We start from the raw sequence: 12,302 nt of genomic DNA, 5'->3' as shown, positions 1-12,302 counted from the left end.
GTTAAGTCTTTACAATCTAGGAGGGGAAGCAGATACATAAACCGTAACCACAGTACCAATCTGGGTAAAACGGGAACCTTAAATGAGGACCAAAGGGCAGAGGCAAGAGAGAGTGGAAACTTGGTGGTGCCCCTTTCATCTCCTCCCTTCCAGCTCAGACGCGTCTTGGGCATTGTTGGCTATCTGCAGAAAGGCCAGATCAGGAGTCAATAAATGAGTCTAGAAAGGCACATTCTCAACCCTGCTGTGCCTAGGGTACCCTTATTCCTAGGCCTACAGGGACATTCCAGACAAAAGGTCTCCTCCCCTCCAAGGTGAGTTTACTGCCTCTCTTTAAGGTCTCTTTATCTGCACCGCCTTCTTCTGATTCAGGATTTGTTAGGGAGGCTTGCGGAGGACAGGGGCTGGGCTGTTTGACCAACCTGGTACAGGGTCTAGCACATAGCAGGGGGGGGTAAATAAATACCTTTGCTGACGACAGACGGGGCAGCGGGCAAAGGCTCACTGACCTGGCCATGCGAGAGAGAGGCGGTCCCCGGCCCTCGCCGCCCTGAGCGGGTGACCTGACCCCAGAGGAGGGCGGTTCCGCCCGCACTCCGCCCACGCACTCGAGGGGCCCCTGCCGCCGCGCTCCCGGGGCATACCTGCTCTGGGGGATGTGGATTGCGGTGGCGGTGGCGGGGCTGGCGGGGCGGATGAACGGGGGAGGGGTCGGAGGGGGCCCAGGCCCAAGTTCACGCCTTCCTCCCTCCATCCCACGGGCAGCGGAAGCGATTATTCCCCACCGGCGTCTGGCGGGGCGGGGGGCGGGCTCGCACCCCGAAGAGACACGGGCCTCCCCGCGTCCACCCCTTTGATCGCGCCGCCACACCGGGCCCCCTCCCTCAGCCCCGGGGCCGGTATAACTAGAGGCCGTGCCCCTCCCGGCGGCGCACTGGGGTCCGGCAGCGATGGCCGCAGCTGAGCCCAGCCAGCTCCAGTTCGGGGAGATCGCCGCGCCCCCCGCCTACCGGCCCGCCCACCCCGGCGGGGCGTTCCTGCCGCCCCCGAACCCCGCGGCTGCTCTGCTCCCCGCGCGTCCCTCGGGCCCCGGTCCGGAGCGCGGCGCCCCGGTGGCCTTCGCCGGCTTTCTCGGTAGGGGTCCCGGGCCCGCGGCGCCGCCCTCCGCCGCCCTGGGCCCGCCTGCGCCCCCTAAAGGCGCGGCCGTCCCGTCGGCGTCGCAGCGCCGAAAGCGCACGTCGTTCAGACCCGAGCAGCTGCAGCTGCTGGAGCTCGTCTTCCGCCGGACCATGTACCCCGACATCCACCTGCGTGAGCGCCTGGCCGCGCTCACTTTGCTCCCGGAGTCCAGGATCCAGGTGAGCGGCCGCGGCGGGCCGGCACGTTCGCCGGTGCCACTTGCTTGACGTTGGGCAAGTTCCTTCCCTTGAGCCTCGGTGTCCTAGGCTGTAAAACCAGTACTTGCTTACGGTGATTGTGAGGCTTAAATGAAATAATTCAGCTGCACGCTCAATGACTTCTGCCTCTCATTGCTGAGGATAATAAGGACCCCTCCGAGGAGGCTAGCTGGTCTCTTTGAAATGGTCAGAAAGTAAATCCTCAGCAGGAAGGTAATAGGAAGTATTTTCACACTTTTTCCTTATCCAGGAAGAAGGGACAGATGAGGCACAGTTGGTGTTTCCTCCTGCTGGCTCACCAAGTTGCCCCCTGGGCCCCTAGGCCACTTTCTTGGCAGGTATTCGGTCTGCAATGTGGGTTGTAAAGGATGTAACGTCTTGGGGTAAAGCCTGAAGCATGTGGAGCTTCTCGTCAGAGTTTGAAAAATCTAGCGCCAGGTGCGTTTGTTGCCTAAAGTAATAAAGACAGGTTCCTCGGTATTTGTGGGGAAATAGTGAGCTGAAAAATTTATTCATATAAGTGAATGAAGTCCACTGAGCAAAATGCCTCCTTAAATAATTTGACAAGGGAGTACACTTTCAAAACCTAATATTCTGGGGCTTCCCTGGTGGGGCGGTGGTTGAGAGTCTGCCTGCCTCTGCCTGCAGAGGACACGGGTTCGTGCCCCGGTCTGGGAAGATCCCACATGCTGCTCTGAGCCATGGCCCCTGAGCCATGGCCGCTGAGCCTGCGCGTCCGGGCCTGTGCTCCGCAACGGGAGAGGCCACAACAGTGAGAGGCCCGTGTACCGCTAAAGAAAAAAAACAAAAAAAAAAACCCTAATTTTCCAAATTCTTTTAAGGGCTATCATCTTTAAGCATAGTAGCATTTTTTTCCTAAAATTCTTAAGTGCTGCTATTTCTGTGGCCTCATTTTTCATTGCAGATGTCCCTATATAAAGTATAGCTAGAACTAGGTATTATTCCAATTTTGCATCTGGGAATGGTGAGGCCGAGAAAGCTAGGTGCTCTGATTTGTGAAGTGTTCTGTGAAAACCATAAGGTTCGGGAGCAGGGAGCCAGGGCATGTTAAACTGGAATTTATAATGAACTATGAAGGTGTAATAGTAGCATGAGGACTCCAAGCAAAAGCACTTTCTCTCTCCCCACTTCCAGGTGTGGTTCCAGAACAGGCGCGCCAAGTCGCGTCGTCAGAGCGGGAAATCCTTTCAGCCTTCAGCCAGGCCAGAGCTCTTCCTCCATCACTCTGCTTGTGAAACTGAAGCAGAATATTTGAAGCCCCAGCTGCCTCTGGAGGTAGATGTGAACTGCCTGCCGGATCCCAACAAGGTTGGAGGAGACATCTCCAACCCTAGCTCCCAAGCTCAGAATTTTGAAACCTATTCTCCTCTCTCTGAAGACATTGGTTCAAAGCTGGACTCATGGGAGGAACACATCTTTTCTGCCTTTGGTAACTCTTGAGGAGTCTGGGAGAATTCAGGATAAGTTCAGAGGAACCATGACTGACAGCCAGGGAGACACACATCAGAATACCATCCTTTCTGGCTTCCATGTTAAGGACTCATCCCTGTTAACCTTGGTAATGGTTTTGGGTCATCTCTCACCTGTGAAGCTTCTTCCCCTTTTGCCCATGAACTTTTGCCCATGGCCTGTTCTTTCTTTATAGTACACACCCCCTAGGAGTTCTGGCATTTTTTACCAGTGCATCTCCAAATCTGCACTTTCATTTTGGTCTGCATACCTGCTCTTTCCTACCAGTCCTGTTGGTATTTTTTTGAACTAGTTTTTCAGAACTATCTTCACAAGAACGCCTTGGTTCGACTCAGTTTCCCCTTGTGCTTAACAGCTGCTGTCTTCATATGGCTCCTCCAAGGCTTATACCCTTAGACTCATGTTAACCCAGCTCCTTCAATCCTCATCCTATCATCAAGATTTACTACTTTTAAAATTTGGCCTGACATCTTTATGCTCATTCGTAGCTCCGGTGATTCTGCATCCAGATTATTTAAGAGCCCCCTGCCTCACGTTTCTCAGATTTAAAAAAACTACTCTCTAGAAATCTGTAGTAGCCTCCAATTGCTACCAAATTATAAAAACGTTTTGGTTACCCTTCCGGATAACGGACATTGATAGCCTACAGGACCATTATGCGCATCTTCTTAGGGTCACCCATCCACGATATATATATGCCTCTGTCTCAAAGCCACTCCTTTCAGTTTTAGAACCAAATTAATAACCTGTCTCTTTCAAAACACTCTAGACCTCCCTCCTTCTGAAGGCTGTAACTTTTTCTAATCCTCATTTTGTACCTGTTACTTCAATCACTGCAGCATTACCCTTAGCACTTGTTATTGTACTTCTGTGCAACTTCAGTTTATTATTATTAAATGTTTTCCACAAATGTTTCATTGTAATTCTATTTAAATGAGTTCTGTCCTTTAGATAGCACTTAGTACAGCGCTTCACTCCATAACTGCTCAGTACATATTTTGTGGTCATGAGAAACATTTCTAAAAGAAAAGTTTCTGCAAATGTAGTTTATAAAGCCAGAAATCATGGTATCAGCAGGCCACTGTGCTGAGGAATTTAACTTGGTTAAAAGTCTATCCAGCTTGTTCAAAGTTTAGTAACATGAGTCTTCTGGTTTCAGGAGATTTCTCTTTCCCAATTTATATGATAAGAATGTATGTAAATTACTAAGTTAGCCCAGGATAAATTATTGCTTCGAGGTTTTGAGGGTTTTCAAACTCCTAAGGACAAAAGGAAACTGTTTGTATATGAGGTAATCATAGGTGAGGTTTCTCTGTAAACTGTGCTTTGGAGGCAGCTCATGAGAAGCCATGGCTGGGGCCAGGACTCAGGTTTGTCTTTTGTTTTTGTAATGGATTTTTGTTTTTCTTTTGGCTATGCCACGCGACTTGCAGGATGTTAGTTCCCCGAACAGGGATTGAACCCGGGCCCTTGGCAGTGAAAGTGTGGAGTCCTAACCACCGGACCGCCAGGGAATTCCCCAGGACTCAGGTCTTGATGATTCCTAGAAGAGTCAGAGCTATGCTGAATGTCTCAGAGATCATACATGCCAGCTACCCTGATATTCATAGAGGTGTTAAATGGCTTGCACTTTTCAGAGTAGCAAATCCACTATTAAAAGCAACCAGGACATGGGCTTCCCTGGTGGCGCAGTGGTTGAGAGTCCGCCTGCCGATGCGGGGGACACGGGTTCGTGCCCTGGTCCAGGAAGATCCCACATGCCGCGGAGCGGCTGGGCCCGTGAGCCATGGCCGCTGAGCCTGTGCGTCCGGAGCCTGTGCTCCGCAACGGGAGAGGCCACAACAGAGGCCCACGTACCGCAAAAAAAAAAAAAAAAAGGCAACCAGGACATAGTTCAGGCTTTAGTAGCAGACTTGCCTTCTGAACCCTTAGAAGCTGTCTGAAACCAAAAATGAAATGATAAACATTAGCTCTTACCATTTTCAGTGCTTGTTATGTGCCAAACATCGTGCTTGGGGCCTGCCCCCAGGGTGGCCAGGAAGTCTCACAATCACAGAGCCCTTCCTTTGCATTTAGACTTGTGACAAGGCCAAATGAGACGACATAAATACATTCACAACTGAGAGACATAAAATAATTAACTTACAGTCCCCTGCTGGGGAGAGACGCCCGCTGGGGGAAGCGCAGGGCAGGGGCCCCGTCCTCCCCAAAGCTTGGGTCTGCAGCCAAGTGGGTGTGCGTCGCCTCCTGTCCGTGTCTGGTTCCCCACTTGCACCAGAAAATACTACAGTACTGCACCATCTCTGGATGGCTGAATCTGAAGATGTGGAACCACAGACAGGGAGGAACTACATATAGGAGGGATGACTGTGAAGTTACACAGGGATTTCCCATGGCAGGGAGGGTTGGCCCCTAAACGCCCTCCCCACACCATGTTCAAGGGTCAACTGTGTATCAGACTTTTCCTTTATTGTTAGCACGTTGTGCATCCAGTTGAAGACATCTTTCCTGCTCCTGGATTATAAAGGTATTTTCCTGGCTTGTCCTACAGTGGCCTTTCCCGTTTAGGCTTTCAGTCCACCTGGACTTGACTTCTGAATATGGTGTGAGGTGGGGGGCAAGTCTCATTTGTCTGTCTGTCAAACTGTCCCAGCACCAGATTAACTTTTCAGTTACGTCAGCAACTAATTGCTTTATTTTAAAAAGTAATAGAAAAAAAAAAGTAATAGAAACACTCCTACTAAAGTTAGTGAAGTACAAACCACTTCTTTCTTATCTATAGGCAATGTGAAGATTTTTGTTGTTGTTTTTTTTGTTGTTAGGGAAAGAAACCATTATAAAAAAACATTTACACTACTTTATTTCACTTAAACATTCGTGTGTCAGGATATTTTTATTTCATCATAAATGATTACTTAAATCACTGGCATAAACATTCCTGAATTTTGAATCACTTTAATTATAAATACTTTATTTATAATTTTAATTTATAAATTATAAATTTATAAATTTAATTATAAATACTTTAATTATAAATACTAAATATAAATTTTAAAAAGCTAGAAAGACAATTTCAACACATTTTACATGAAAAATTTAAAACATTTGGTCTTTATTTTCTTTCCGTTCTTACTTTTCCTGGATGTTCTCAAATAAAGATAAGCAAATGACTTAAAAAAAAAAAACAAAACTTGCAGTCCACTAAGGATCACATTTAAAGGAAACTTGGTAATTAGCTTATTAACTTTATCATTGCATTTACGTTGTGTTATGTTCTGCTTTCCCCAGTGAAGAGTTTAGAAAATCTACAAATATTTAAATATTGCCACAATTTTTAATGTGGGATCCTCTAAGAACAGTGATTTGTACCCCTCTCAAGCTCTTAGGAGACCCTAACTGCTAAATGTATCTATTATAGGCACTATATGTTTATTCCTCACAACTGCCATATAAGGTAGGGACTATTATTGTTTTAAAGACTACGAATTTTAAGTAGTGGTTGACAAATCACACAGCTAATAAATGACGGCCTGGACACAAATCTAGGACTAACTCAGTCCACCATTTTATTCACCACCATATAATGCCTGCTGTATTGGCCTGGCCTTTTTAGTTAGGACTAATGATAACGTGACAGGTTTAAAGGCAACTCCTTAAGCAGAATTTGTACACCCAGGTGAGTACTGTCTCATCTTTCAAAGCAATCATCATGGAGGACGATACTTTTACTCCAGTGACACTAATGTTGCTTAGAGCTCTTTTGAGACTCTTATTTGTTCATTTGTTCCACAGATATTTGGTGCCTACAAAAGGTACTTTATCAGGGCCTGGAAATAAAATGGTAAGCAAAACCAGCAACGGTCCCTCCCCTCATGGACCAAAGAGGCTAGTATGGAGACAAAAGAAGAAATATAAAATTGCAAATGTGACAAAGTGCTGGAAGGAGGGGTACACGAAGACCTGTAGATGATGTGTTGTGGTCAAATAAAGCTTCCCTAAGAAAGTGATGCTGAAGGTAAGATCTGTAGGATGATCAGGAGTTACCAAGGTAAACGAAGAGGGAACACAGAGGTCACTGAGTGTGCAAAGGCCCTGTGGAGTAAGGAGCAGGATGGAGAAATTGTAGGGGAGGCTAGGTCATGCCTGGCTGTGTAGGTCTTGTAAGAGAGTTCTGAAATTGTCCCGACAGCCGTAAGACTTCAGATGGGGATAACGTGACCAGTCCTGTGTTCTAAGAGTATCGCTCTGGCTGCATCTGAGGAGAGCTGAGTGGATACCGGGAGATAAGTCAGGAAATGACTGCTGTGTTCCAGGCTAGTGATGATGGCAGCTTGGCTAAGAGTACTGGTGATAGTGTAGATGGAGAGAAGTGCATGAATTCAAGGGAAAAAAATTTTTAATTGGCAAGTTTTTTGTAGATTCTCAACGGTAGCAAGTGAATCTGATTTTAGGAACTAACAGTAATTCAGAACCAAATCTGTGTTAACACCTGATGTGCTTGCTTGCTCACTCAATCTGGCTTTGATAGTTTTCTTTGGAGCTCCAAAAATGTGTTAGGCAGTGGCAGCATCATTTAAATGAATGTACAGCTGACCCCAAATGACTACTTTGAATTATATAGATTTCTTCTTCCTTACATAAAAATAAAATTCAAATATATTCTTAGGCACAGTTCTTGCCATCAACACATGATGGCACTGAAGACACGGACAATGCTTAATTAAATATGTGCAAAATCATATATAATTTATTTTATTATTTTTTTAACATCTTTATTGGAGTATAATTGCTTTACAATGACGAGGTATAATTTAAGTGTGACAAGTTAGCCTTAAGAAATGTAAAAGAAAAAATGTAAAAAATGCTTACCTAAGTCTAGGCAGAATATATTAAAAAATAAACCCTTGGGCTTCCCTGGTGGCGCAGTGGCTGAGAGTCTGCCTGCCAATGCAGGGGACACGGGTTCGTGCCCCGGTCCGGGAAGATCCCACGTGCCGCAGAGCGGCTGGGCCCGTAAGCCATGGCCGCTGAGCCTGTGCATCCGGAGCCTGTGCTCCGCAACGGGAGAGGCCACAACGGTGAGAGGCCCGTGTACCGCAAAAAAATAAAAATAAAAATAAAAATAAACCCTTCTCTAGGTCTATATAGTAAGCCAAGTAACTTACTTGCTTAGTGTTTTCCACAGTGATGGGAAAAAAAACCCTAATGATATTTTAATTCAAAATGACTTGGTAATTAATCTGTACCGTTTTTCCTAAAAATATAATTTAGTGGAAATGATAATTTTTAAAAACTTTTTAAATGGAATACTTATCAACTTGTATTAATTAAATGAAAATGTAGATCATATTAATTTTCATAGATCAATTTATTTAGAATTACAAATATTAAGAATAAAAGATTTATGCATTTCTTAATTAACATAACAGTTTAGCTAAATATAAACTCTGCACTAAAGTTCTGCAGTGGCACAATACCAACAAAGAATATGGAAGCATTTTTAAACTATACAAAAATTTCAAATGGAAAATAATCTTGTTTCAGTTTTATTATACATTAACATATAAAAAGTCTCATTTTATGAGACATCTAAAAGAATCAAAGCCACTTCTACAGCTATATCTTAAACTCCAAATCTGAAAACAATTCATTTTATTTTGACTTTATAATATTCTATATTAAAACAGAGAAAATTCCAAATACACACTTTTTACAAGATTAACATCTTAGGCAGGGTTTTCCTTAAAAAACCAAAAACCAAAAAAGCCCACAACCAAATACAAACCTTTTTCTCCTCTTCCTAGCACTGGCTATTATATTTGTTTTCCTTATAAAATCTTTTTACTTTAAAAATTGTGTAACTGTTGGATTTTAACCAGTAATCTGGTTCAAGAGTTGTGCAAATAAACAAAAAATATGAAAATAGTGTGTTATCAGTCTTTTTCTTTTAAAAAATAAATCCCATAACAACAGCACATCTTCCCCTGAATTGACGGGAAGAGACATGCCAAATCCATTTGCTGAAATTAAGCATCTTGCAGTAATGTTTCTTTCCTGCTCCTTCATTTTCTTTCAACAGACAAACAACAAAGGTTTCTTTTATAAATTATGATAAATTAAAATATTTATTATTATAAAATGATCTATAGAACCATGTCACATTGCAAGTATATTATCATATATACTTGTAAAGTCCATATTTCCCACCTATATTCCAGTGGCTTCCTAAAAATGAGGACTTCCCATATCTCATGATGTTATCTTTTGAAGACTGAGGTGGTGATCAACTAAATGAACTGGAGTTGTAATTTTCTAGATGGAATTTCCACATTGCCATGCATAATGCACAAAAAGACCATGTTTCTTCACGTTCTCCATTGCAGTAGTTGTCTGCATGGGTTGGGTTGAATTCATGCACGTTAAAAAGATGGTCAACATATTCTTCCATGAAATTATATTATGTTCAGACATTTTCAGTTTAAAAGTACTTGCTAATAAACATATGTAACATAAGCAGTGCTACTGCAGCTGAATAATAAAAGAAAAATAAATATAATGCTGGTCAGCAATGCTGGTTTAAGAAGCAGTACAGTATATTAAAATGCCTTATTTGGAGATTTAAATTTCCCTTGTTTTCCAGCAGTTAGGTTATTTGGTGTTGGAAGCCTATATAAAGGAAGAGAACTTCTCAAAAACAATGTCCTATGCAGTTGGAATAATTAAATCTTCTATTCAGTCTCTGTTGGTGTTATTTGCTGCAAAGGCATGTAAGTTTCCCATCTGGCTCAGGCCACTCTGAATATGTGCAACATGAATTTCTACATTATTCTGAAAGCAACTAAAGAAAGAAGAAACATGGTTAACTACATTATCTCACAAAATGAAGAAAAACAATTTTTAAAAAAGGTAGAGCTGAATTGCCGTTAGGAAATAGCTAAGATAATGACCCCAGGTAAGTAAGAAATCTTCCCTTTACATTAGCCATAATTCTACTTCAGTAGTAATTGAAAAAGTATATTTGAAAGAAGCAAAGAAGCCACAGGAGTACTGGAAAGAGAGGACGAATCTCTCTTTGGGGAAGACTTCTAAGTTGAAATCCATGCTAAACCCAAACCTAAATATTATATGTCTTCTGATTCCTTTGTATAAAAAAATCCGTCTGAAAATTCTACTGTCAATAGACTGGATATAACCGAAAAGCTCGTTTACAATTTATTTCAAGGATAAAAATCATATGAATACTTCATAAATATGTAAAAGTCTTAAAGCTTATACTGGAAATCACTATGAATTTAATATAAAAATAATTAGAATACATCTAATGAATTACCTGATATTAGAAGCATCTATTGTACTCTTGATATCATTTAATGAATCTGTAAGTGATTTAAATTCAAAGGAATTCAGGTCTCCTCCTTCTGCCAGACACTAAAGGAAAAAATATTTCAAAATTTAATTGAATTATAGTTTAGATACAGACAAACACCCTGTTTAATTTTTTAGCAACAAATTAGCATAGTTTGTTTAGGTGTCAAAATTAAGAAAATATTCTTAATATTTTCTCCGAAAAGTTCTCCGAAATTTACCTTAATTTGTAATAAAATAGCTGTAAGCCTGGAGATTAAGTCTGTCAGATTTTCATTTTCAACACAGGGCTGTCCTGTAGAGGAATTTGCATGCCGAACAATTTCCTGTGCTTCTTCCTCACACCTTCGTCTCATATCTGTCGGCTGATCTGCAGGCTGGAGCCCTTGGTCTGGAGCAAGCTGAATACAGATGATTAAAACATAAAATGTACATTCATAAGGCCATGATAATTTCTGTGTGTTTGTGCCCTGTTTTCAGGTTAAGATTTTTATAAATCTAGCATTTATAACAAAAATGATGCTCACTCTTACCTTAGAGGTTTTTTCTCCTCTATTTTTTTTCTGATTTTATATTTTTGGTAACTTTTAATTTTGAGATACTTTAAAACTTCTAAAAAAGAATAGAACAAAAAACTCTTGATAACCTTTTACCCAGATTCACTAACTGCTTATGGTTTACTGTTTGACTTAACATTTGATCTTTCTCTGTCTGTATATAATTTTTTTTCTCTTAACTATTTGAGAATAAGTTGCAAACACTGTGCCTCTTTACCCCTAAATACTCCAGTTTGTATTTCCTAAGTCCAAGGATATTCTCTTACATAATCACAGTGCAGTGATCACAATCAGGAATTTAGCACTATTTATAACGCCATTTTCTAACAGTCTATATTCAGACTTCATCAACTGTCCCAACACATAGCTCGTTTTCCCCCTGAAAACGTTTGGTTGTCCTGTTTCTCTAGACTTCTTTACTCTGGAACAGTTCCTCAGTCTTTCATGACCTTGATATTTTTGAACAGCACCAGCCAATTATTTTGTATAATATCCCTCAGTGTGGGTCCGTCTGTTTCCTTTTGATTAGACTAAGGTTATACACCTTTGGTAGGAACACCACGAAAGTGATGTTGAGTTCTTGTCAGCGCATGGTGATCAGGAGGCGCATGATGTTTATCTGTGCCACTACTGCTGCTGTTATCTCTGGTCACCTCGGTTAAGGTAGCCATGTGCCTCCTAATCATCCCAGAGAGCTTCCTTGGTCATTCTTGGAGCAGCACACTGCTCCACCATGGGACGTGCCATAAGTTTAGCCAACTCCCTATGTATGGGCATTTAGGTTTTTTCTAATATTTTGCGATTATCAGTAACACTGCAGTGAAGAACTTTGTCTTCTAACACTTAAAAGTTTTTTTTAAATTGAAGTATACATAAACATATAAAAGGATACAAATCCTAAAGTGTATGGGTTAATGAATTTTCACAGATCAAACATGAGAAATCAGCATCGAGATTAAAATGGAACATCACCAGCCTCTCAGAGACCAACTGTCATCTTCCAGTATAATACTCCAAGGGTAACCACCATCCTGACTTCTAGTATTGTATGTTGGCTTTTGCTGGCTTTTGACTTTTACATAAATGGAATCATGCATTATATATTCTTTTGTGTCTGACTTTATCTGTTCAATATTTACATATGAACAAATATGTTCACATATGTGTGAGTTCATCCATAGTGTTGTGAGTAGTTGAGTTCATTCATTCATTTTTTTTTCTAAGATTTTTTTTTGATGTGAACTATTTTTTTAAAGAAGTCTTTATTGAGTCTGTTACAGTATTGCTTTTGTTTTATGTTTTGGTTTTTTGGCTGCAAGGCACGTGGGATCTTAGCTCCCTGACCAGGGGTCGAACCTGCACCCCCTGCACTGGAAGGCAAAGTCTTAACCACTGGACCGCCAGGGAAGTCCCAGAGTTCATTCATTCTTATTGCTGAGAATTCCATTGTATATTATATGTCAGTTTACTGATTCATTCTAGTATTGATGGG

General features: G+C 42.0%; 2 protein-coding genes across 3 annotated transcripts in view; one reads left to right on the top strand and one right to left on the bottom strand.

The window, feature by feature from the left end:
* Window positions 1–854: 854 nt before the first annotated feature.
* Window positions 855–3,791, top strand: MIXL1 (Mix paired-like homeobox). 2 transcript variants are annotated; one of them, XM_060010893.1, is made up of 2 exons: window positions 855–1,358; window positions 2,553–3,791. In XM_060010893.1, the coding sequence occupies exons 1-2, from the start codon at window positions 951–953 to the stop codon at window positions 2,856–2,858; spliced, it is 714 nt and encodes a 237-aa protein (XP_059866876.1). In that variant the 5' UTR covers window positions 855–950; the 3' UTR covers window positions 2,859–3,791. The 2 variants fall into 2 exon arrangements, with proteins under 2 accessions (XP_059866876.1, XP_059866867.1); XM_060010884.1 differs by having other exon boundaries at window positions 2,529–3,791.
* Window positions 3,792–8,251: 4,460 nt separating this feature from the next.
* LIN9 (lin-9 DREAM MuvB core complex component) overlaps window positions 8,252–12,302 on the bottom strand; it is a 110,662-nt gene continuing 106,611 nt past the window's right edge. Inside the window, exons 13-15 of the mRNA XM_060010871.1 lie at window positions 10,475–10,654; window positions 10,219–10,316; window positions 8,252–9,726 (exon numbers count right to left, since the gene is read on the bottom strand). Coding sequence (XP_059866854.1) covers window positions 9,621–9,726; window positions 10,219–10,316; window positions 10,475–10,654 — 384 coding nt within the window. The 3' untranslated portion in view covers window positions 8,252–9,620. The remainder of the gene's footprint in view (window positions 9,727–10,218; window positions 10,317–10,474; window positions 10,655–12,302) is intronic.

Source organism: Delphinus delphis, chromosome 1 (assembly GCF_949987515.2).
Source record: "Delphinus delphis chromosome 1, mDelDel1.2, whole genome shotgun sequence".
Classification (NCBI taxonomy): domain Eukaryota; kingdom Metazoa; phylum Chordata; class Mammalia; order Artiodactyla; family Delphinidae; genus Delphinus; species Delphinus delphis.
Note: the sequence above shows the minus strand (reverse complement) of the source record. Positions and strands in the feature narration are given on the sequence as shown.

What these genes read in the sequence shown, in the direction of transcription:
- MIXL1 (XM_060010884.1), top strand. Translation starts at nt 951, where the DNA reads ATGGCCGCAGCTGAGCCCAGCCAGCTCCAGTTCGGGGAGATCGCCGCG. An exon ending in TCCCGGAGTCCAGGATCCAG is followed by an intron (nt 1,359 to 2,528) that starts GTGAGCGGCCGC and finishes TCCAAGCAAAAG; the next exon opens with CACTTTCTCTCTCCCCACTT.